The 25,592-nt window shown below is 44.2% G+C and overlaps 1 protein-coding gene across 1 annotated transcript in view; it reads left to right on the forward strand.

Moving 5' to 3' along the window:
- Nucleotides 1-395: 395 nt before the first annotated feature.
- Nucleotides 396-25,592, forward strand: part of LRRC43 (leucine rich repeat containing 43) — a 34,392-nt gene continuing 9,195 nt past the window's right edge. Inside the window, exons 1-7 of the mRNA XM_069081602.1 lie at nt 396-494; nt 12,836-13,096; nt 15,626-15,736; nt 17,527-17,666; nt 20,418-20,656; nt 21,297-21,484; nt 22,474-22,571. Of these exons, the coding sequence (XP_068937703.1) occupies nt 396-494; nt 12,836-13,096; nt 15,626-15,736; nt 17,527-17,666; nt 20,418-20,656; nt 21,297-21,484; nt 22,474-22,571 (1,136 nt within the window). The remainder of the gene's footprint in view (nt 495-12,835; nt 13,097-15,625; nt 15,737-17,526; nt 17,667-20,417; nt 20,657-21,296; nt 21,485-22,473; nt 22,572-25,592) is intronic.

Consider the following 25,592-nt stretch of genomic DNA (forward strand, 5'->3'; position numbering starts at 1 on the left):
CAACGTGCTCCCTCCTGGACCCAAGGGCTCCTGTGCCTTTCCCCCCAGTTCTCAGACTGTTAGGTCCCAAGCTTTGCAGTTGCCCCCTCAGGCACCCCTCCTTCCTAAGGCCCCGCGCCCCCCCCCCTGTTGGGCTTCTCGCCCCCCCCCCCCCCCAGGCTTCGTTCTGCCCTTTCCCTTAAGCCCCTCTCCCCCTTTCCCTCTCTGGACCTCGTGCCCCCTCCCCATGCAGGATTCCCTTCAAGCCCCACCCCTGTCAGGCCCCCCTTTTTATTGAGGTTCCCCTCACCCCGGACCTCTCGCCCCCCACTCCCTATCCAGAGAATTGCACTCTCTTGACCCTTCAGGTCCCGTCCCCCTCGGGGCCTTGTGCCCCTTGTGCCCCCCTCCCCACCATGGAGACAGAGCCGGGGACTGTGACGGTGAGCAAGGCCTTCCAGGAGCACCTTCGACGGCTGTGTCTGCACGAGTTCCCGTGCGGTCTGGGCAGCTGGGTGAGCAGAAAAGGGGGGGCTGACCTGGGAGAGGGGCGCCTTGGACCCCCGCCCCGGCACGAGGGGTCTTGGAAGACCCTCGCCGGGGGACGGGCTTCTGAAGACCCCCTGGTAAAGGGTCCTCTAGGCCAGTGGTCCCCTCCCGACTTATTCCCTTTTCCTAAATGTCCCCCAAGCTTGTCTCAGGAAGGTCCTCTAGGGCAGGGCTCTTGGCTCTGCACTTCCTGGACCAAAGGGAGATAGAACCTGTAACCCTGGTAAAGGGTCCCTGAAGCTGGTGAGTGCCCACCCAGGGAAAGGCTTTCAGCCCCAGCCATGAGCTGGTAACCCTAGATAGGATAGGACTGCCCTCCAGTACAGTGTGGGTAAAGGTCCTCCCCACCTCACTCTAGGACAATGAAAAGCTCCCAGGGCCAGTTCAGAGCTTGTAACTTGAGGGAAGGGCCCCTTGCCCCAATACAGAGTTTGTAACCAGAGTGAAAGGCTCTCTCCCCCACCTATGACATTGGAGAGCTCCTGGAACCAATGAAAGGCTTCAGCATTGTACAGAACCCAGGGAAGAGCTGTCAGTCTCCAGAGACAGTTAGCTCCAAAGCTTGTGAGTAAAGGATTCTTGGCCTTAGTATTGAGAAAGCTTGTAACGATGGTGAAGGACCCCCTTCCCTTTACAAAGTGTGTGACCTCTAGGGAAGGTCTCCCAGCCCTGCCACAAAGACTGGTTTTATAGAAGGACTCCATGATCATTAGGGAGCTTGCAACCCTGGTAGAAGGTCTACCTTCCTAGTGCCATCCTGCAGCCTTAAATAGCTTCCACCCCTGAATAGAGCTTGTGCCCAAGAAAAGGGCTTCCCATAGTATAGAGCCTGGAACCATGGTATAGGGTTCCCAGCCTTAGCAAAAAAAGCTCCTTTTTAGGGCTGATGAAATGTTTTCTGCTCTGTACAGAGCTTGTAATCCCTGGGAAGAGCTCTCATGCCCAAAACAGAGTTCATAACTCCAGGAGAGGACTCCCATTTTCTAGTACACAATTTTGTCCATACTCCAGTATTGTCTGATAAAACAAAGAAGAAGAATGGAGGGTAAAATCAGAGTAAAAGATTCCTGACCCCGGGATAGAGCTTCCTATCCTGGGAAAGATGGTCTTGGGACCAGTGAAGGGCTCCCAAAACCAAGAAAGGGTTCTTAGCTTTAGGGAAGAGTTGATGGTCTCAGTATAAAGCTGTAACTCCAAGAAAGGTGTCTAGCTGAGGGATAAAGTTGGTAAATCCCAAGAATGCACTCCTAGCCTCAGTTTAGAGCTTGTGTTAATGATTGAACTAACAGATAATTATGAATAGTATGTTGAGCACTGTGGAGATACAAAGACAAAATGAAAGTCACTGCCCTCAGGAAGCTTGCATTCTCTCTGTGCCTATAAGTGTCAATTAAATGTATACAAAGTACAGGGTGATTTCAGGGGGCAGGCGGCTGGGAATCAGCAAAGGTGTCATGGAAGGAGGGCGTGCTGAAGCTGAACTTTGAAAAAAGCTGAGGATTCTAAGAGGTAGAAATTGAGTTAAAAAAAAAAAGTTGTAATCACTGCAGAAATCTCCAGGATAATTTCCTTTGTAGCATTGATTGTGGTACTTTGAACTGTATGGTAACAAACTCCATTTTACAAAGCTTCATTTACAAAATGAATACATGATTTAGACATAAAGGGTGATACCATAAGCAAATGGATAGAGCATGGATGGAGCAAATTGAGTTTACCTGCCAGATTTATGGATAAGGGAAGAATTTATGATCAAACAAGAAATAGAGAGTATTATGGGATATAAAGTGGATAATTTTGATTACAGCAAATTTAAAAGTTTTTGCACAAACAAAATTGATGCAGCCAAGATTAGAAGGAAAGCAGGAACCTGGAGGGGAGGGGGAAATTTATAACAAGTTTCTCTGATAAAGGCCTCATTTCTCAAAGACACAGAGAGCTAAATTAAATTTATAAGAGTACAAGTCTTTCCTCAATTGATAGATAAATGATCAAAGGATATGAACAGGCAGCTTTCAAATGAAAAAATCAAAGTTATCTATATTCAGATGAAAAAATACTCTAAATCACTATTGATTAGAGAAATGCAACTTAAAACAACTCGGAGGTATCACCAAACACCCATCAGATTGGCTAATATGACAAAAGACAAATGTTTGAGAGAATGTGGAAAAATTAGAACATTAATGCATTGGGGGGTTTTTTTGTTGTTGTTTTTTTTTAAAGCAATCAGGGTTAAGTAACTTGCTCAAGGTTACACAGCCAGTTATTTCTGGGTGTGGTGCTAAGTATCGGAGCCCGGATTTGATCCCCAGGTCATTCCCACACTGGAGCCAGTGCTCTTACTCACTGAGCCACCTGGCCACCTGTAGCAGCAAGCACCCCAAGCATCCTCAGGGTTTGCTGCCAGCACAGGTTCTTGGATCTGCTTTGTTAAAGGAAAGCAACTCAAAATGGGTTAACAAGCTTACTTTAATCAGTCAGACATATATCATTTACCTTGTTCAGGGGAAAAAGGTCAGCACCCCGAACTTCAGAGTATACAGACAGAATTATCAAGACAGAGAAACAGATCAAGTAGACAGATTTCCAAACTGTCCAACCATTACATCCATACCCAGTCAACATCTGGGTTTCAACATCTGGGTTTTTCAAAGCCGGGGGGGCTCCAGACAACGGCTTCCCAGAATCCATATCAAATCACAGAACACTTCTCAAAGTGAGCCCCCAAAACAAAGCCTCACATCAGGGCTTATATAGCCTTCTCCTGGCTCAGAGAATGTAACAACCTTATTGACCCACTGGCCAATCAAAAAGTATCTACTGAAAAACAAGCCTCCCACCCCAGGCTTCAGGTGCACTTTAGCCTAGGGGCAGGGAAGATCTTCCAAATTTGCATTCCCATTACACCACCCCACATTAATGGAGTTGTGAACTGGTCCAAACATTCTGGAGAACAATTTGAAACTATGCCCAAAGGTCTATAAAACTATGCATATCATTTGACCCAGTGAATGTATTCCAAAGAGATCAAAGAAAAAGGGAAGAGACCCACATGTACAAAAATATTTATATTAGTCCTTTTTGTGGTGGCAAAGAATTGGAAATTGAGGGGATGCTTATCCATCAGGGAATGACTGACCAAGTTATGGTATACTATTCTGCTATAAGAAATGACAAGGGGAATGGTTTCAGAAAAACCTGGGAAGGCTTATATGATGAAGAGTGAGGTGAACAGAACCAGGAAAACATTGAACACAATAGTAGCAATACTGTACATTGAACAAGTGTAGGTGACTTGGCTTTTCTGATTGATAGTGATTCAGTTCTGAAGGATTTATGATGAAAAATGTTATCTACCTAATCAAAGAGAATTCATGGAGTCCTGACTACAGATTGAAGTATATTCTTTTTTTCTTTTCCTTTCTTTCTTCCTTCCTTCCTTCCTTCCTTTCTTTCTTTCTTTCTTTCTTTCTTTCTTTCTTTCTTTCTTTCTTTCTTTCTTTCTTTCTTTCTTTCTTTCCTTTTTTTGGGTGGAAGGGAGGGCAACAAACATGGCTAATACAGAAATATGTTTTGTGTGCTTTCATATGCATAATTGATATTACATTTCTTTTCACAATGGGTGGGGAAGGGTGGGAGGGAGGGAGAGAATTCAGAACTCAAAATTTTCCAAAAGGTGAATGTTTAAAAAAAGGAAAAAAGATATATCACAAGAATTCAAAATTAAGTTTTTAGTAGTTGGTAATATTAAATTCCGACCATATATAGAGATTCATCTTGCCCTACTGGAAAGTTGGAGGGGGATGGGGGAGGATATAGGCGAGATTGGGGGAGGCGGTATATAGTGGGATTGCTGTTTCAGGGTGGTGGGTAGAGGAAATATGGGGAGAAAATTTGTAACTCAAAGTCTCGTGGAAATGAATGATGCAAACTAAAAATAAACATAAGATTTAATTTTTAAAAATGAGAAGATTCTGGATTTAAAAAAAATTCTGATCATTTCTGGCATAGGGGGACGTCCTGTGCCAAGGCATAGAGATGCACAGGAGAAGGCTAGAATGTTTGAGGTTACAAAGGGCAAGGACGCCAGCTTAGCTAATGAGTAATGTGTCTGGAAAGTCAGAAGCCCTTTTGTGAAGGGTTTTAAGTGCCTACAAGAGAAAGTTGTAGTTTATCCTAGAGGCAGTAGGCAGCCACTGGAGCCTTTTTGAATAGAAGAGCAACATTGTCTGTTCAGTGCTTCAGGAAAATTACTTTGGCGATTGGACTTGAGGCAGAGAAGGGTGTTGCTAGGAGGGTACTGTTTGGGGCTTGAACAAGGATGGAAAGGGCTGCCAGGACAAGTCAAAAATTATCTAGCCCCAGGATAGAAAGGACCTAATTTTCAGAGAGAGGAGTTTATATGTTAACCCAAAAGCAGGGAGGGATCACTGAAGCTTCTGGAAGTAGGGGAGGTCAATGTCGATTTGGCAGCCTTGTGCAGAATGACTTGGAATGGGACGAGAGTGAGTGTGGGGATCACTCTTCTGAGAGTCCAGAGGGGATGTGGTCAGGTGTCAGGTGGCCTTCATCTCCTCCTCCTTGTTTGCATCCATCCTACTTCTGTACCCTGACTTTCCCTTCCCTTCCCCTCATAGTCTTCCTCTTCTCTTCTCTTCCCTTAAGATTCTTAATATCATCAAGACATAACAGAACCACTCCCAGGCCTTCTCTCTAATTAGACTCCCACTTCGACCCTTAGTGATTATGGGGTTAAGAGGCGGTACATATATCATCTGTCCATATTTGCTTAGTCCCTTATGATTGCTATGATTCACATTTACCTTTTTATGTTTCTCTTGACTCCTGTGTTTGAACTTCAGAGATTTTATTCATCTCTGGCCTTTTAATTAGGAATGTTCTGAAGTCCTCCATTTGATTAAAGATCCATTCTTCCCCCAGTAGGATTATACTGAGTTTTTTTCTGGGTAAATTATTCTTATCTGTAAGTCCATATCCTTCACCTTCTGGAATATGTTATTCCAAGCTCTCTCTTCCTTTATGGGGGTAGCTGCTAAATCATATGTTATCCTAATTGTGATTTGATTTTTTTTTTTTTGCTTTTCTTTGACCTGGAAGGACTGGATTTTGGTTACAGTGTTCCTGGGAGTTTTCATTTTGCTGTTTCTTCCAGGAGGTGATTTGTGGATTGTCTCTATTTCCACTTTCCCCTATAAGTTATAAGAAATCTGGGCAGTTTTCCTTTAGGATTTCTTGAAATATGATGTCTAGGCTCTTTTTTTAAATTTGTCATGGCATTCATATAGTCCAATGATTCTTACATTTTCTCTCCTTGATCTGTTTTCTGGGTTGAGGTTTTCTGTTTGTTTTGTTTTGTTTTTTTGGTGCTATGAGATACCTTACACTTTCTACTATTTTTAAAGTCTTTATCTTTGTTTTAATACTTCTTGTTGTCTCATGGAGTCATTGTCTTCTCTTTGGTCCATTCCCATTTTCAAGGAGTTTGTTGTTTGGGCAAATTTTATACCTCGGTATTTTTTGTACCAAGGTTTTGTGCCAAGCTGTTAATTCTCTTCCCAATTTTTTCTTCCATAGTTTTCATTTCTTTTCCATTTTTTCTTTTAGCACTCTATTTTCATTTATAAAAGCATTTAAATTCTATCTTTTAAACTCTTGCTTCAACTATTCCAGTAATCCTAGTGAAATTTGTGCCCAAACCCTGTTTTTCTTTGAGGTTTTGCTTGTCGATGTTTAAAAGTTGTTCTCTTCTTTGGGATTTGTGTCTTGAGCATATCTGCCGCCAGAAAAGCTTTTTATGGTGGGATTCTTTTTTTGTTTTCTCATTCTTCTTGCCTTTGGAGTTTACGGTAGGGCCATGGTCTACCCTCCTAGAGAGAGGGTCTGGGCTGGTCCTGTTGCTGCTCCCTTAGAATACTGAGCATTGTGTTATTCTAGGACGTCAGGCACATCTCAGGCTGGGGATCTGCAAATTTCCGGTGCTCTCTTAGTGTTCTGATTTAGGGTAAAGTCTGATTGCTTTCTCCTGGTCTGAACTCTGAAAGTTCCAGACCTGGGTTTGGTGCGAGAAACAGGAGACTGTTGTTGGACTTAGCCATTACTGGCCATCTGGGAAACTCTCTAGGTTTCCTCTGGTTTATGATTCCTGTCCTGGTTATTTCTCTGTAGGTTTCAGATTAGGCTGGAAGCTGGACCTGAGCCACCACTGTGCTCCTGGGGTCTTAGTCATATTGCTGCTTTTTGTTACTCTCAGTACACCACCCAGGGAGTACAATTGTTCCTTACTTCTGAACACCACCCCGAGTACACAAGTTTCTTCTTTATTCTATCCTGTGTCTGTGACCTAGAACTGGGTAGTAGGTGACAAAGTTGCCAGATGGCTTCCAGTCTCTAGTATGGGTCTAGGTCTAGTATCTCTTCTTGCACACATACACCCCCCCCACACACACACACACTAGTAAGGAGCCTCTTAGTGGATGCTAAAGTGCTCTGAATGGCTGCTTTTGGCCAGATCCCAGCATCTGCAGATCTCTCTGTCTCATTAGGCTGACCTGGGTTGGGAAAATGACACACTGTGACTTTTCCTCCCTGGATTTCCCCATCAGGATTCAGTCAGGTGTGTTTTCTAGATCTGTATGGAAGAGTTTTTTGGAGGGAGACATAAAAGCTATTCCTCCATCTTGGCTCTACCCCCAGAGAGCTTCTTTGAAGGTCTGTTGAAATAATTTTGAAATGCTCCCAGTTCTTCTAGGTGAGGATTGGGGGGTTCCAGGTACCACAACACTGTACAGTCCTTTTGCAGGCTCAGGAAAACTTTAGCCCAGACCTGTTTGCATGATCTGCTGAATATTTCTAAGTTGTGAATTTGATAGTCCATCACATGGTTGGAACAGACAGTTCTCTCTCTTTCCATCTATGGAGTCATTTGGGGTTCATTCATATGTTCCTTCCTAAGCACTCTATAATAACTTCAATATGTCAGGAATCTCTGTGTGTGTGTGTATGTGTGTGTGTGTGTGTGTGTGTGAGATTTTCCAATGCAGATAGTGACCCTCTTTTTAGTAGATGGCATTCCAGAGCTACCATGGCCAAAAAAAATCCATCCCCCTCCAGACAGCCATCCGATGATGAACCTCTTCAGATTTAGCTAGATTGGTTCTCAAAAAAGTAGACACACAGTCAGTCAACAGAATCATACCCAAAGCTTTCTCAGCTTGGTACAACTTGGCCTTGCTGGTAAAACCTTTGAGATTCTATGCCCTGATGAAATTTGAGGGTAGTATTTTAAGGCTGATTCTGTAATTATTTCATGCTTACATTTCTCAGCCAAAATGCACACTCCCCAAAGAGGAGGAATCATGACTTTTAATTCTTGGGCATTTTCCATTGCTTGGCTCCCATGTGCTACTCAATCAATATCAACTGACTATTGACTAACTTTCTTGCCTTTCTTTTCTTTAAAGAATATTTTACTAGGAACGGCCAGGTGGCTCAGCAAGAGCACCGGCTCCAGTGTTGGGATGACCTGGGGATCAAATCTGGGCTCAGATACTTAGCACCACACCCAGAAATAACTGGCCGTGTAACCTTGAGCAAGTTACTTAACCCCAATTGCTTAAAAAAAGAATATTTTACTGTTTTCTTTTGTTTTTGTGTCAACTTTGTTATTCCACATGCCCCTCCTCTTCTCCCTACCCATGAAGCTCTTCCTTATACCAAAGAATAAAAAAGGAGAAAAAAGACTGTTCTACCAAACCACCCAATGCATCGACCACATCTGGCATCACAGGAGATGCTCCACATCTGTGTGAGGGAGGAAGTGCTTTTTCTCAACTCATCTGCTAGAACGTGCTTAGTCATTACAGTTAGATATGGTGTTCAGTTTTGTTCTTGCTGTATTCCTTGCATTTACAGCAATGTGAGCATAGTTTCCTTGGTCTTAATTACTTTTCTCTTTGTCAGTTCATGTACGTTTCCTCGTGCTTCTTTGAATTTTTCATATGTGTCATTTCTAATGGCACAATAATATTATTTTATGCTAATATGCCATAATTTGTTTAGCCACTCCCCCAATGGTGGTTTGCTACAATAAATGGTACTGCTATGAAGATCTTCTATCCTTTATTCTTTTTTTTTTCATTATGCCTTTTAAAATATCAGAATCACTATTTCTTTTAGGCGATTGGGGTTAAGTGACTTGTCCAGGGTCACACAACTAGTAAGTGTCAAATGTCTGAGGTTGTATTTGAACTCAGGTCCTTCTGTGCATCACCCAGCTTCCTCCAGAGTCACTTTTTGATAGATCTCCTCCCTTGCAACAACAACAAAAAAACCGGTGAAGTGAAACCCCAGATAACGACTGTCTGACAGCCTGTGGTCTGATGGTGCAAGCAGCATTCTTTTTTTTTTTATTCAATTTTTAATTTATTAATTTGTTTGTTTCCTTTTAGGTTACAGGATTCAATTCCACAATTCCTTGAATTTCACATTTTGTCCCCCTCCTTCCCCTCCCCCCCATGGCGTCTTATAATCAAGTATAGGATCTGTAAATACTTTCACATTATACAATGGTCAGGTTATAAGGATGGATTGTACCAGCTGGAATGAAAAATGGTAAAGAGGATATAAAATCAAATAAGAGAACGAAAAAGATCAGGTATTTTGCTTCCACCTGGAGCAAGCAGCATTCTGTATGCATGCACTACATACATATATACGTACACATATTTTTAATTGTTTTTTGAATTTTGTGAATATCTTTTGGTTTTGCATTAACTTTTCTTCCGAGCACATCCCTCTCCCTTCTCCTACTAAGAGAGCTATCCCTTGCAGCAAAGCTATTGAGCAAAAGTCATCAACACCAAAGTCAGATAGGACAGTATATGTGACACTGCGTATCCATAGGCTGCCACCTCCGCACTGAAGGGAGGGGATGCGTTTTCTTATTCCTCCTTCAGGAACAAGCTTGGTCATTGTCAAACACTATCCAGTTTCTTTTCTTGCTGCTGTTCTTTCATTATTATACTCATGTTTGTATTGTTTCCCTGGCTTGATTTACTTCATTTTGTCATTAGCCCATATGTCTTCCCATACTTTCTGTATTTATCATACACTGTTTTATAGCTCTGTGACATTCCATTGTATTCCTGTATCATTTGGTTAGCCATTTCCCATAGACAAGCATCTCCTTGTATTTAGTTCTTTGCCACCACAAAGTGCTGCTAAGAATGGTTTTTCTTCTTTTTTTTCTAAATGTTTCTATAACGTGTTTCAGTTGTAAACCACCTACAAAATGCTCAGATAAAATTCTGCACTGATGATAGGAAGGTCTTCATCTCCAGATAATCTTTCGAGACAAGTACTGGTAGGCTGCTATTACAAACAGTTGTTTTTAGTAAGAAAACCGAATTTTGTAGCTATCTTCATGTTAAAATCTACCTCATCTGCATTTCTTGGTTAAAGTGAAGAATTCTTTACTTTTAATATGAAAACGTTCAGTTTGTTTCTTAAATTGCAATCGAGTAGTATGTGGATATGTACATATGTAGTACATATCACTCTGATCACCTGCTTCAGAGAAAGGTACCTATATATTCAGTCTAATAAACATTATTGAGAACCTGCGCTTAGGTTCCAACAGAAATAATCAACAAACAAGCATTTATTAAGCCCTTACTGTGTGCCAAGCAGTGACAGACATACAAAGATATATAAGATACAAAGGGATCATAGTGCTACACTTCTTATTTTCAGTTGACTATTTGAAACCATTAACAACTATGGGGGCAGCTAGGTGGTGCAGTGAAGAGAGTGCTGTAGGTTCAGATCTGGCCTCAGACACTCACTAGCTGTGTGACCCTGGGCAAGTCACTTCACTCTGTTTGCCTCAGTTTCCTCATCTGTAAAATGAGCTGGAGAAGGAAATGGTGAGTCGCTCCAGTCTGCCAAGTCTGCCAAGAAAACCCCCCCAAAAATGAAGAGTCAGACACGACTGGGAAATGACTGAACAACAGCACAGCTACGTATGGGCAGTCAGGTCGCACTTCTCCTGACTCGTTTCTCTCTGCTCATGGTAGCAGTCATGAAACCTGCACTTCTCCCCCTTCCAGATGCTCCACATCCTATTACTAGGCAATTTTCATTGATTCTTCTTTTGAAACAACTCTGGCATCTGGCTCTTCCTTTCTAAATTTTGATTGCTACCCTGCTGGTCCAGTCATCCCTGTTTGAAAACTTAGAGTGGTCCTTGACTTCTCCATCATCATAGTGGGATGGGGCCCAGGAGTAGCTTTTGGGGTTTCAGCCTGGTGAGAGAGGTGAGGCCCAGTCTCAAAAAACAACCAAAAAAAACACAAGAAATTGTTTGGTCAGTGGCTTTCTGTTGCCTCTAGGACAGGTTTCTCAACCTGGCATTTCAAGTCCATCACCAGTTGGCTCTCACACACTTCCCAGGCAGACTTGCTCTCTTCCCTCTTACCATTCTTCAAGCACAGTACGCTCCTTTCTTGGATCTGGGATTCACTCTCTCTCTCTTCATCTCTGCTTCATAAAATTCCTAACTTCCTTCAAAGCTCCATACAAGGTGTCACCTACAATCAAAGTCTTTCCCGGCACCCTCAGTCATTAATGCTCTCCCCCTTCTGCTATCACTCAGTATTTAAGAGGGGCAAAGCCAAGATGGCGGCAGAGGAGCAGGAAAACTCCATAAGCTCCCCCCATAACCACCTCAAATAACTATAAAATATGACTAAACAAATTTTAGAGTTACAGAACCCACAAAGTGACAGAGAGAAATAAACCTCCCACTGAAGGCATCCTGGAACTCTGTTGGAACTGGGGGGGATGGAGGTGCGGTCCAGCCTCTGCCCCCAGAGCAAGAAGCAGCCATGCAGCTGCCTCCATGTGGCTGTTTCAGAGCTCCCAGATCATAGAGGGGCTAAACAACCATTCAGAGCATAATCTTGCTTTAACCTGCCTGGATCTGGATCTCAGTCTTGGGTGGCAGTCTTGAAGTGTGTGACCAGTGAGCCACAGTACGTGGGAGCTGTATAGACAGTGCCCTCCTAATAGCTCAGGCAGCTGTGAAAACCCCAATGATTTGGGACAAAGCTCTCCCCTCTGGAAGCAGAGTTCTGCTGTGGCAAAGAGCTCAAAAGTCAAGTAATTGAGTGGCAACATGAGCAAGCAAAGGAAGCAAAGCAAGCACAACAATCCAACTTTAGATTCCTTTTTGGGGGACAAAAGGGATCAAAGCATGGAATGGGAGGAAGACAATGAAGTCAGAACTCCTGCACAAAAGCTTCCAAGAAAAATATGAACTGATTACAGGCCATGGAGGACCTCAAGAAGGATTTTGAAAATCAAGTGAGAGAAGTGGAGGAAAAATTGGGAAGAGAAATGAGAATGATGCAAGAAAATCATGAAAAGAGACTCAGCAACCTGACTGAAACACCTTAAAAAATAGATTAACTCAAATGGCAAAGGAGGCCCAAAAAGCCAATGAGGAGAAGAATGCCTTAAAAAGCTGAATTGCCCAGATGGAAAAAGAATTTCCAAAGCTCACTGAAAAGAACTCGGTATTGACTATTCTAGGCTCCAGAGGTTATATCCCTCCACAAGAATGGAAATTCCTTGAACCCAGGTTCTGATTCATTTTTGTCTTGCAATGCCTTAGTAGACGCTTAATAAATGTTTGCTGTTTTTTAATTGAATTATCCGTTTCCCTACTTCAATGCCTCCTGTATACTATTGCCCTATGTCTTCCCCAGGTACTCCCATGCTTGCCTTTGGATAGAATGGAATCCAGACTCTTCAGTCTGACCTTCAAGGTCTGGCCTCTGCCCCCCTTTTCAACTTCATCTCAAACTATCACCAGATAAGTTTTGTAATCCAGTCAAAATGCTGTACAGTTTCTTGAATGGGTCCTTTGCTTTCCTGTCCTTGCTCATGCAGTTTCCTTCCCTTATAAGCCCAGCAGCCCCTTATCTTCACCCATTCTCTACTTATCTGCTTATCTCTACTTCTAGCATCTACTCTAATATCTTTTCTCTGGTGTTTCTAGAGAGAAATCCTCTTTACTTAAGCAGAACTCCTCTGGCTTTTTATTTAAAGTCATTTAGGAATGTGGCTTTCTTACTTCTTAGACTTAAATTTCCTTGAGGGCAGGAACCATATGCCTAGCATGGGACCTTTCCCACAATAGGCTCTCAGGAAATACTTGTTGGATGAATGAATACTTGTCGAATATAGGTTTAAACTTATATGAACTCTCGTCTTCCTCCTACAGAACAAAATCCGTTTTTCCCCTCAAAACTTGAAATCTTGGAAAGGTGAGATCCCTAAAATGCCAGAAAATGTACCCCCTGAAGAGGAGAGTGTGGAATGCCTGCTGAGGCTGGTACGAAGTACAAAGTCTCCCTGGGCTCAGCACAAGGATTCAACAATGGAAGAACAGTATCTGAGAGAACTGGCCATCCAGAATCCCCTCATCATTGGAGATGCTTTCTTATTCTCCTACTTCACATCGCTTCGATTGGTGAACAAGGGGGTAAGTGCTGGAGAAAGGGAAAAGCATCAGGGGGTAGAGGTTAATATTGGGGGGGGGGCACTCCTTCTTCCATGAATTATTGGTGAGATGAAGGACAAAGGGGGAAATAAAGGAACAAGAATCCAGAGAGCCTAGAACTGCCAAATTTTAATTCTGCCTGTAGAGTGAACTTGGGAAAGCTGGATTAGGGGCAAATAATGTGGATACCAAGTTGAGTGAGTAGGATTTCCCTAGAACATAACAGGCTGGTGTAAGAGGAAGCTCTACACCAGCCCTGGAGTCAGGAGGACCTGAGTTCAAATCCAGCCTCAGACATTTAACACAAAAACTAGCCATGTGACCTTGGGCAAGTCACTTAACCCCAATTGCCTTCCCCCTTCCAAAAAGCAAAAAAAAAAAAAAAAAAAAAAACAGAGGAAGCTCCAACTCTCTTCTGGGAGTGCTGGGTTTGAATCCCGGCTGTTCTTCACTCCCTTATAATCTTGAGGAAGTCGTTTCTCTCTGGGTCTGTTCCTTCCTCTGTAGAATAAAAGGGTTGGACTCACTGATCTCTGAAGTGTCTGATCACCTTCTCCCACTCTCCCAGGAGAACAAGCTGCTTGCTTTGTTCTTCATGAGTCTTTCCCCTTGACCCTGGGAGGGGATTCAGTTAAATATCCTATCCCTGCCCCCACTCCTTCCCGACCACCCGATCAGCAGTCCTGGCTTATATAGCCCAGCCTTGTGGGGAAGGGGACATTTTTCACACTTGCTAATGAAAAATCCATGCTGGTTGTATAGGAATAGGGCTGCGCTTGTAGACTTTAGTGGCCTGGAGTTAAATTAATGACAACTTTATTTTGTTTCTGAGTCACTGGGATGTTTTTGAAAAAGGTATCTAGGGAAACTGAATGAGGACTAGTCCTAGGGAAAGACAGGCCCCCTCCCCTGCCTTTCACTGTCCAGGAAACTGCTCCTTCCCTTCTCCCCCATCCCCACCCACCCACCCCAGAAACTTCCCGGTTTGGATAGAAGTGTACTCAGGACACACCTAGGCCAGGTCAGTCAGACTAAAGTTTCCACTTTACATAGAGCTGAGGAGGAGAGAATCATGCAGTGCCTGTGAGGAACTTAACAGCTTAACGAGGGGCCTAAGATTATAAACACAAAAGAACGGACAGAGAAAACACACAAAACTGTGCAAACTGATGGATCTGTCAAAAGCTAAAGCTTGGGGGAGGCCTGGCTGGGTCGATGGGGAAAGTCACAGAATCCTGGAAGGCAATCCTGCCGTTGTCTAGTCCAGGGCTTCTGCAGAGATTTCAGGAGTCGCATGAACGTGGTTGGCAGGTATCTCTACTGAATGATATAGCCATATACCAGTGTATAGGTTTATATATGTGTGTGTGTGTACACATATATATCTGCATAGATGCACACAGTCATGCATATGTTGTGTATGTGTCTATTTTTTTCCTGCTTTCTGAAATGTAGCATTTCTTTCAGTTATTTAAAAACTCAATTCTGTAGGATTCACCAACTTGCCAAAGGTGTCTATGACACAAAAAAAGGGCAGAACCCCTGATCTAGTCCTATTTTCTCCTTTTGCAAATGGGGAAACTGAGGCCCAAAGAAGTGGGAAAACTTACCCAAGGTCACATGGTGAGTTACCATGTGAGTCAGAGCTTGAATCTCATTATTGCAGAGACCTTTGAATTGCCCACAATGTTTCCTTCATGACCCTGTCAGTGGTTTCATTGCTGCTGGGATTCCGTCCACTGGCACAGGCCACAACTCTTCTGTACCTGCCTTCTCTAGGAAGTTCTTGTATCTATTTTCCCATAGGTCCCAGAGCAAGACTTTGTCACCCATTTTGTGTCACAGTTTCCTTCAAGAGAAGCCCTTTTCAGAATCATGTTTTTAAATGCATGAAATAAAACACATAAAGCATAAGGTTACAAAGGAAACAAATTATATTGAAATACAGTTGTCAAAATGTAAAAAGGAAAAAAAGATGTTCCCAGACCCCAAGTTAAGAGCCCCTGTCTTAAAGGATCAGCCGTTGTGCAGAAAGGCCTTCTCTGCTGTTTGGGATTTTGTGGGTACCAGTCTAACATTAGGGCTCTCCATGGGGGGCCTGCGGGCATTTCCTACCATCTTTTCAAATCATACATTTCCTGAATCATATCTCTTGTACCTCTTCTTATACATTGGTTATCCCTGGAAATACACTACAATCAACTTTCACCCTCTATGTGTTTCTTGTCAATTGTGGTAAAACTGGTTTCTTTGTTTTTTAGTTGGTTTTGGTTTGGGGTTTGTTTAGGGTTTGTAGCAGTCATACACAGTCAAAACTGGGAGAATTGATTTGAAAGGATGGGTTTTTATGCCAGGAAGCAGCTTGGGATCATTAAAAGCTCTGTGAAATTTCTTAAACGTGTTCCTAACTCCACTTAGATGAACAAGAATGCTGTTTTGCCCAGACTAGAGTCATTATTTTGGTCCTGGCTTGCGTTTGGGGAATATCACTTACCCTCCCATACCTTCCAGGTCACCCTCATTGATGAGGACCTACTGAAGTTCCTTAAGCTTGAAGAGCTGATATTGAGTGCCAACCGAATCAGGGTGGTGGATCCCATGAATCTGCCCCTGACTCTGAAGGTAACTAGTGCCTAACATTCCGAGTCTTTCAGTCAGAGCCGTGGAAGGCTGTGCTCCAGACATGCTGAGGGGGATGGCCAGCACCACTGGGCTGAATGCAAACCTCCAGTGGGGGATCCCTGGGTCTTTTAAAATGAGAGTGAGGATTAAATCTGAGCCTAGAAGTGAGCTTTTTGAAAGACGTTCCCAGTTTCAAGTTTAGAGGCTAAATCTGGAGAATATTTGGTTTTAAGTGCCAAGAGACAGTGAGGAATGCAATTCTGCAACATGTTGAATACTAACTGAGCCAGACCCTGGTGGAGGGGCTTTGAGGAGGAAGGCGGAGCTTGTTCATCCTCTGCCTGCCATTTTGAAGGCCTTCCTAAATCCCCACAGCCCACCTTTGCCCCTTTGACTCTTCCTGAGATCAGCCTCATCTAGAATCCAGAAATGTGTTCCTACAGCCAGAGTGCTGCCCACCCCCACCCCCACCCCCAGTTTTCATTTTCCTTCAAAATTAAAGCAAACTTCTAAACCAGCTATAGGAAGTTTTTCTTCCCAAATTCCAATTAGCCCTCTCCACAATGTCCCCCTCCTTATCCAACCAATAAAATTTGTTACACATTCATTTATTCAATCCATATTTATTAAGCTGCTATTATTTACAGAGAACTAGGCTAGGTGTTGGGGATGGTGGGGATTAAAGGGGGAGCTATAAAGTCTAGATAAGACATGGTGGGGGAGGGGTGAGGATAGGGGAAAAGACCCCACCTCCTAAAGTTCAAGGGAGGAAAAAACTTCACCAAAGGAGAATGGCTGGTTCCACAACTCTTACACATCACCACAGGGAAAATATTCCTTCTCCAGAAGGATCTTCCTGGGCCTCAGTCAGCAAATCATCAGTCATTGAGGACCAGCCCAAGGATGAGTGTCCCCTTAGCAGTATGGCCAGATTGATCAGCAGTATCCCAGGCCAGCAAATTCTACTACAATGTTATAATAGGATAAATGGATCAGGATGGTCTGACCATTTTAATAAAGCTTTCCTTCCCTCCCAGAGAAATCATCGAAAAGGGGAAAGGACCTACATGTGCAAAAATATTTATAGCAGATCTTTTTGTGGTGGTAAAAAAATTGAGGAAATGCTTATCAATTGGGGAATGGCTGAACAAGCTGTGGTATATGAATATAATGTAATACTATTGTTCAATAAGAAATGGTGAGCAGGTGGACTTCAGAGAAACCCGGAAAGACTCGTACAAATTGATGCAAAGTGAAATGAGCAGAACCAGGAAAACATTGTACACAGTATCAGCAACACTGTGTGATGATTAATTATGAATGACTCAGCTCTTCTCAAGAACATAATGACCCAAGACAAGTACAAAGGACTTACAAAGGAAAATGCCATCCACATCCAGATACAGAACTGACAGAATCTGAATGCAGATTGAAACATATTTTTTTCACTTTATTCTTTCTCATGGTTTTTTTTTCCTTTTGATCTGTTTCTTCTTTCATAACTGTGACTAATATAGAAGTATTTTTACATAATGGCACATGTATAAACTATATCAAGCTGCTTACCATTTTCAGAAGAGGGGAGGGAGAAAATTTTGAACCTCAAAATCTCATAAAAATGAATGCTAAAATTTTTCTTGACATATAATTGGGGAAAAAAATAAAATATTATTAGAAAGGGAAAAAAAAATTCCTTCCTGAGTTCTGTGGATCTCCAAAGAAGGAAGGAAGGTGTTTTTAGGTTTGCTTTTCCTTTTAGTCACAGCCTCTGTGATGTTCTCCTCACTCAGGTTCTGGAGCTCTATGGAAATGAAATGACCAGTCTCGAGTGTCTCTGCTCCCACCCCCCTCCAGCCCTCCAGCATTTGGGTATGGGCCACAACAAACTTATTGGCTTCCTGGAAAGCCAATATATCACCACCAATTACTGGTAATTGAAGACCTCTTAACTGGGGGATGGGGTGGGGGGAGAGCGGGAGAGATTAAGCACCAGGTGTTGATGTTTCTTGGTGGATAAAGCAGTTTGATTTTGGCCTTTCTGTTTCTACTTCTTGGCTCCAAATTTTTATTTCTCAGCCAACCCACCAAATGAAGGAAATCCACAAAGCAATATCAGATGTAACTGTGAAAAAATTTCTCTGACTGATCACATCAGATACCTCGCTATTTTCCCCCTGGAAAGATGCTGTGATATATTACATATCCTTGTTTGTTTGATACATTCCTTATTTATTGAGCACACTGTGTGTTCATGGTTGTATTGCACGAAGTCAGTCCTTATTTATTATCTATTTGGTGGGTCAGCTATGGAAAATTGGAAATCCCAGGGCATGGTGGTGGAAGGCTATTGAAGGGAACCCTGCCAAGGACTCTCCAAATAATGCAATTATGATGCCTCACATTAGGTAGAATTACCAGTGTCTAAGACCACTGTTTCCCCCTCTCCCACATTCTAAGAAATTGCATTTCCAGATTATCAAAAAGGTGACCAGACAAGTATTTTTTTTAGGGTAGATTGACCTTGGAAGGCTAGTCTCCATGTTCAATAAAGACCTGTTGAACTGAATTTCCAAGCTCTTAGAAAAGAAGAAAAACTTTGATTAGTGAAAACTACAAGTGAGTCCAAACCCACTCTCTGACTATAACTTCTAACCTCCCCTTTTCCTGCTGATCATTTACCCAGGTTCCCATGGAACAGCTCAATTTATAACCACTGAAGTTCCCCAACCCTCCTTTCTTGGGCCTTGGCAAAACTGCTAAGAAAGGAAGCCTCCATTAGGCAGTCTGGTTAACAGAGTTAGCCAGAGATAATTCATGTACAAGATATACCTATATGTATATTTCAAAGTTTAGTAAATGGAACATATACCTCACATGTAGACTTGCTTCTTCTCCCCTTTTCCCCTGTTCTTTTTAAGAATGTGACCTCTATGACTGATTGTTCCTGTGCCCTCATAAACCTCGTATAAGAACATATGTCATAAAAGGGAAGGAAAGATTAGAGTGAGGAAGTTTATTCTGTGGGAAATTGTTAGTATTTAGTGTGATTGTAAAAGATGAGGTGCTTGCTGTTGAGGCTGGTGGGTTGTTTTGTTTTTTTGGTGGGGGATGTGTTCATTGGGTTTTTTGCTTTGGTACTTGGAGCTAAAATGTACTGTTTCATTTTTAATTTGTGTCAGTGGGAAAACCCACCCTCTGCCCATCCTTATCTCTCTCTGGTCTCATCTTTGCCATATCCCCAGGCTCTGCCCTTGAGAAACTAGCCCTCTTGGCTTTCTGATACATTCTCCTTGACTGACCTGTCATCTATCGACAGAGAGGACCTTGGTCTCGATTAGCTTAGAGAAGGTGGTGTAAGCACTTCTCGTGGGCAGCAGCCCCACCTGCTTACTCCTCTAGACTTTGTGGTGCGGGTAGTAGAAGCATGGGCCTTAGAGTCCGATGGGGCTATTTTAGAGATGAACAAAGGCTCCCAGAAGTTTGACTTGCTGCTAGGGTAGCTAATGCTGACACAACTCTTAAGGTCTGCAAAGTGTTTTACATACTCTCAGAACAACTCTGGGAGGTGGGCGTTATTATTAGACCTCTTTTAAGATGAAGAAACTGAGGCTGGCAGGGGTTAAGTGACTTGCCCAAGGTCACACAGCTAGTAAGTGTCTGAGACCAGATTCAGACCCTGAGCTTCCTGACTCCAGGTTCAACATTCAGTTTTCTTGCTGAATCCTCAATTGACACTTAAACTTCTAGCCCTCATTAGGACTCTTCTCTGGTCTTTTTCAACCAGCCAGCAAATACTTGTTGAGTGAGAGCTTGCTATGTGCCAGGGCTGGAGATGGTGTGGGGCCTGCCCAGAAGGGTGTGGAATTTGTGCACCTGACTTGGAGAAGCCAGGGTTAGCCCCGAGGGTAGAACAGCAGTCTGGGGGTCTCTCTGCTACTATCAATGTCACCTAGGGTAGGTACCTTCCCCTCTCTGGGCTTTTCTTGTCTAGAAAAATAAGGATATTGGATCAGATGATCTCTATGGTTTATAGCATTTCTGGGGACATGGGGCATATGCTTATAAAGATGATTTGTGAATTGAAGGATGATATGCTAAATGCCAAACTATTGGAACAAGATCACTTATCCTTTGCACATTAGGCAGGATTTCATTTAGCCCTTGTATGTCCAGCACTTGCCCTAGGAACTGACCCAAGTAAGTGCTAATAGTTACTTTTGAGTTGATTGAATGGGGGAGAGGTAGGGACTATAGACCACAGCAGAAAGGACATTAGCTGGAGATGCAAGTGGACAAGAGATGATCCAAGCTAGGGTGGGATGACTGGGGCATTGGGCACACCATTTAAGTCCAATCCTACCGGACTTTTTTTAGGGTCTCCTGTGTTTATGGCACCAAGGGACACAAAGACAATGTAAAACAAAGCCCACCATTGAGGAGTTTGCATTAAAGGTGGTGGGGCTTTCATTTTTGCTGTATGTACACGTGGATATCACATGCACTCCTGTAACTAGAAATCACTGCTTCCTTCTGGTTTACCTTGGGTGTATATGTAGTGTTACATTGAGCTGAGGGAGTGCTGCTTGACCGGGTACCAGAATTCCTAGAGAGGCTCTGGCTGTGTCAGGACAGGTCCTCCCGCCTCACTGATTGGATTGGCCTGGACTGTTTCACCTCCTAGGCCTAACCTGGTCTCCCTGGACCTGGGCTACAATGACCTGACTGGACTTCGATACATGATTTCTAGCCTGTGTACCCTTCCCCAGCTGAGGCTGCTGGTGCTGCAGGGAAACCCTCTGGCCCTGCTGCCCTATTACCGAGGCTACACCATCGATTGCCTGCCCCAGCTCTATGTGCTGGACGACATCAGTGTCTCCCTGGAAGAGAGGCACCTGTTCCAGGGGTTCAGCTGCAAACTAGGTAAGGTGGATGGAGGAGGGAATGCCAACCCACACTCTTTCTCTAAACATTTACCTGTAATTTAGAGGTTGAGGCAGTGAGTTGGTACAGTAGATAAGAGTCAGGAAGACCTGAGAGCAAGTCCAGCCCCAGACCTTACCGTGTGACTGTAGGCAAGTCACTTAACCTCTACTTGCCTCAGTTTCCCTGTGCGTAAATGCGGATGATAATGGTACCTCCCTTCTAGGGTGCTGGTGAAGCTCAAAGGGGATAATACTTGGGAAAGCTTTGCAAGCCTGAGGGAGCTTATGTTAATAAACGTTCATCATCATCGTTATTTTCCACTCTCCATCAAATTCCCCGAGCCGCGCCTCCCCCTTCCGTATCCAGAGGGGACTCCCAGATTCTGGCCAGGCAGCACAGAAAACATCCCTTGAAACCTCTCAGCGCTTGGTTGGCTTTTCACTGACTAAAGACCACCCCCTTGCGGCCAGTGCCGCAAACTCCGCAAGCCTTCCCGCGTCCGGGCTCGTTTGCGGGGATAGGTGATGGAAGAAGGAAGAATGGTCCCTTTCCGGGCGCTCCCGACCGCTTCTCCGGCTCCGCGCAGACACCTCCGTCCCCAGACCTTTGCGGACTGACACCCACCTCCCCGTTGCAGGGTTTGCGGAAGAAGAAGCCCATTTAATAGTGACTGTGAAGAGTGTCACGGGTGTTTTGGATTCCTCTCTCTTGGACCCAGAACCAACAATTGAAGGTCCTTACATTGTTTATAGCTACTATGTGACCTATAATTTTGTCGAGGATGAAAAAGACACTGGGAAGGAGTGTGCTAGTAATACGGAAGAGGTGGGTGAGGGTCCTTCCCGAGAGAGTGGGGGGGGGGATGTAGAGGGGAAAGGAGGGAAACACCGCCTAAAGCGCCCAGGCCCCAAGTTAGGTGGCTGAGTGGATAGAGCACTGGGCTTGGCTCTAGGAAGACCTGAGTTCAAATCCAGCCTCAGACACTCACTAGCTGTGTGACCCTGGGAAAGTCACCTAATCTCTGTTTGCCTTTATCTACTGGAGAAGGAAATGGCAAACCGCTCCAGTATCTTTGCCAAGAAAACCCAATGGACAGTATGATCTCTGGGGTCACAGAGAGTTGGCCGTGACTGAACAACAGCGCGGTCCCTCCCCAACCACAGATCTCCTTGTTCAGATGGGCAGCCTTCCCTAAAAGGCCGAAGTACTGCCTTTGCAGTTAGGTGGGGACCAGAGAAGGGGTTAGCACTCACAGACTCCTCGGATGCCTGGCCCCCTTTGACATTCCAGCAGGCTTCTCTACTGACTTCTCTAGAAATCAGTCATGCTTGGAGCTATGGATTCCCCACAGGAGCCCCTGAAGATGTGGGTCAGGTTTTGCCACAAACCTTTAGAATTAGGCTGGTTATGCCTAAGCCACCCCTCAGTAAGAGTCCTGGGACCCTGCTCACCTTCAGGTCACAAACTGAACAATGAACTTTGCAATTGCCTGTTTAATCCAGGATTTTTGTTGTTCTCAGTTGTTTCGGTCCAGTCCCGACTCTTCATGGCCTCATTTGGGGTTTTCTTGTCACAGATACTGGAGTGCTTTAGCCATTTCCTTCTCCAGATCATTTTACAGATGAGGAAACTGAGGCCAACTGGCAGGGTTAAGTGACTTGCCCGGGGTCACACAGCTAATAAGTATCTTAGACCAGATTTGAATTTTAGGAAGATGGCTTCAGGCCCTGGCTCATATGTCTCCTTTCAATCAAATTGAGTGAAACCTCTCTTCCACTGGGCACCTTGGTCATCTTTGTATGTCTCCCTGACAGGTTATCAAACCCACCCAAAGCCCACTGCTGTCAACCATGCTTTCCAAGGAGGGCATTAGTGAGCCTGAAGCAGATCCCCGGCTCAACCCAACCCCAGGGTAAGGATGGAAACTACTGGGGTCACTGGGGTCACTGGGGTCTGAAAAAGCCCAGGATGATGGGGAAAAAATGTATATCTTTATTTTTACTGACCTCTTACTATAATTAGCATTTCCTTCAATTATGATTATTATTTTTAAAAAGCATTATTCTGAGAAAGGATCTGTAGGCTTCACCAGACTCCCAAAGACATATATATTTTTTAAAGCAATCAGGGTTAAGTAACTTGCTCAAGGTAACACGGCCAGTTATTTCTGGGTGGGTGCTAAGTGTCTGAGCCTGGATTCGATCCCAGGTCATCCCGACTCTGGGGCTGGTGCTCTTACTCGCTAAGCCACCTGGCCATCCCTTCCCAAAGCGATCTTAGCAACCTTAATGTTAATCTTCCCCAAAATGGTTCAGAGCCACTGCCCAAGATGTGGTTTGCAAGGCCAAACTATGAGCCTCAGTATCCTGGAGTCCGATTATATCCCTGATTCCTCTTTACCAGACTCCTCAGCCTCCTTTCCCCAGTACAGTCAGAAGAACCAAGGAAGGAGAGAAATGGGTGGCTTGGGGCCAATTATATTTTCTAGATTGCTGAGGATTTTTAACCAGTTAAGTCCTTTTGTTGTTGAACATTTTTACCAAATATGAGTCTAATTCTAGGTAGAACAAATTCAGTCTTTTATCTTGAAAAAAATTTTTTTCCAGCATCAGCAAAAAAATTTCAGATTCACGAACAATAATAAAAATGATTGCATGAGAAACCATAAATTCCCATTAGTTCTATTTAATCACTGGGGTACTGATGATTATTGCCTTATGCTGTACAATAACAAGGTCTGATTGCTGTCAAGCCACTGATCATCCCCTGTGGTTATATGCACACTGTACAAGACCAGAGGTCACCCTGGGAGTAATGCCAAACTCTCCGGTCCTCTGAAAACTGACTACCTCTGTCCTCATTCCTCTGTGGGGAGCAGTGATTTCCTCTTCAGTTTAAGGGTAGACTGTTAATTCTTAGGGGACACACACACACACACACACACACACACACACGCCACATGGAAATCCTACCCCCTTGCATTTCAATTGATATTCTTCACAAAAAAGCAGCATCACATCCAGATGTCCCTGCTGCCTTGCTCTTTCCTCATTGCCCATCTTCAATTACCCTCATTAACGACTCCTCAGTGGGTAAAGAAGAGGCCAGGCAGGGGTGGCTAGGTGGCACAGTGAATAGAGCACTGGCCCTGGAATCAGGAGGACCTGAGTTCAAATCTGACCTCAGACACTTAACACTTACTAGCCATGTGCCCTCGGACAAGTCACTTAACCCTAATTGCCTTGCCTTCGTTGTTCTGCCTTCCCCCCTCCAAAAAGCAAAAAAAAAAAAAAAAAAGACTAGGCCAGGTTTTATGTACATTTTATGTCACCAGTTCCCTCCTAATACAAAGTCTATTCTCTGGGGACCTCTTCTTTCTCTGGCTCATCAGCTCCCCCCATGGGGTACTTGGGAACTTTAGTACCTGGCATTCCCTCAAGACAAGAACCCATGCTCACGAATCTCACTAAAACATTTTCTTTACGAAAATATACTCAGAAAGAAGGCAGAGAGAATCAAAAGACACTTCAGCAAGCAGCCCACTGCCTGCGCATAGGCACTCAGACTTACAGCCTTGGCCAAGGGAGGCTCTAGCCAGGGCCAGGGCAGCCAAGGGATGGTTTTTCCATCAGCTCCTTCCCCTTGGGTGCCTTTCCTCCAGTGGCTCCTGGCAGGCCCTTGTGGGCCCCGTAACCTGCTCCCTGACTGTTTTCTGCCTCAGGCGGGTCAGCTCTGAGCACCTGAGCCCCTGGCTCTTCAGGGCCTCTCCCTGTAACTCAGCTTCCTGGCAGATTTCAGAGGCGTCAGTCATTGTCTTCATTCCTATGGAAGCTTTATTTCCCACGTCCACATGCCGCATCCCCCGCCCTTTAAGCCAGGGCTCTTTCAGGATGCTATGGGAAAGCTGCTTTTTTGCCTTGTTCAAAGAGGCTGCTGCATTTTGCACCCTGCAGACCTATGGTGCAGCAGTATCATTTGACCTCTCTTTCCCCCAGCTTCTGGGGGATAAATCTCAAGTTAACAACTATCTCCTGGATCCCTACTGGATCTCAGGGATCAGGTCTGGACCCCTTCTGGCCATTGTTTCTCTGTCCTCTGTCAGGCTCCCACCCTCAGGGTAGAGGAAAGGACCAGCCTCAGTGTGGCTTGTTCCTAACAGGAAGGTTTAGAGAGAGTCATGCTTAGTATTCCTTGCTATATTTGCACAGGATTTGCCTAGACTCTCAGTCACTGGGTGGTGACCCCTTATCCCTTTTTATAACAGATGACTGTTATCTAACTCTGTAGCTGATAGATTGGGACCCTCTGAAGATAGAGGCCGAACCCCCATGGACGATGATGCCCTGCCTGAACTCATTCCTCACCCATTAACATGCCCATCCCAGTGACTCTGAACCCCTGGTTTCCAGATTGCCCCTGAGGCACTGGGTGGAGCTCTGGGCCTGGTCAGGAAGACCTGAGCTCAGACCTAGCCTCAGATGCCTCCTCACTGTGGTAACCCTGGGCCCCTTTCTTAATTGCTGCCTGCCTCAGTTTCCTAAAATGGGTATGATAATAGTACCTACCTCCTAGATTTGCTGTGAAGATCAAATGAGATGATAATTGTCAAATGCTTGGCAAAGAGCCTGGAGTATAGGCCCTTAATAAATGCTTGTTTCCTTCCCTCCCTTCTTCCTTCTATCTTTCCCTCCCTCTCTTCTTCTTTTCTTTCCTCCTTTCTTCCCTCCTTTTCTTCCTTCTTTCCTTCCTTCCCTCCCTCCTTCTTTCCTTTTCTCCCTCCCTCCTTCCTTCATTCCTTCCCTCTTTTCCCTCCTTCCTTCCCTCCCTCCTTTTTCCCTCCTTCCTCCCTCCTTCCTTCTTTCCCTCCCTCCCTCCTTCCTTCCCCCTCTTCCTTCTCTGTCTCTCTTCCTCCCTCCTTCTTTATTTTCCTTCT

Source organism: Petaurus breviceps, unplaced genomic scaffold (genome assembly GCF_028583685.1).
Source record: "Petaurus breviceps papuanus isolate PSGF00001 unplaced genomic scaffold, PetGlider_PUasm1.0 99, whole genome shotgun sequence".
Lineage (NCBI taxonomy): Eukaryota > Metazoa > Chordata > Mammalia > Diprotodontia > Petauridae > Petaurus > Petaurus breviceps.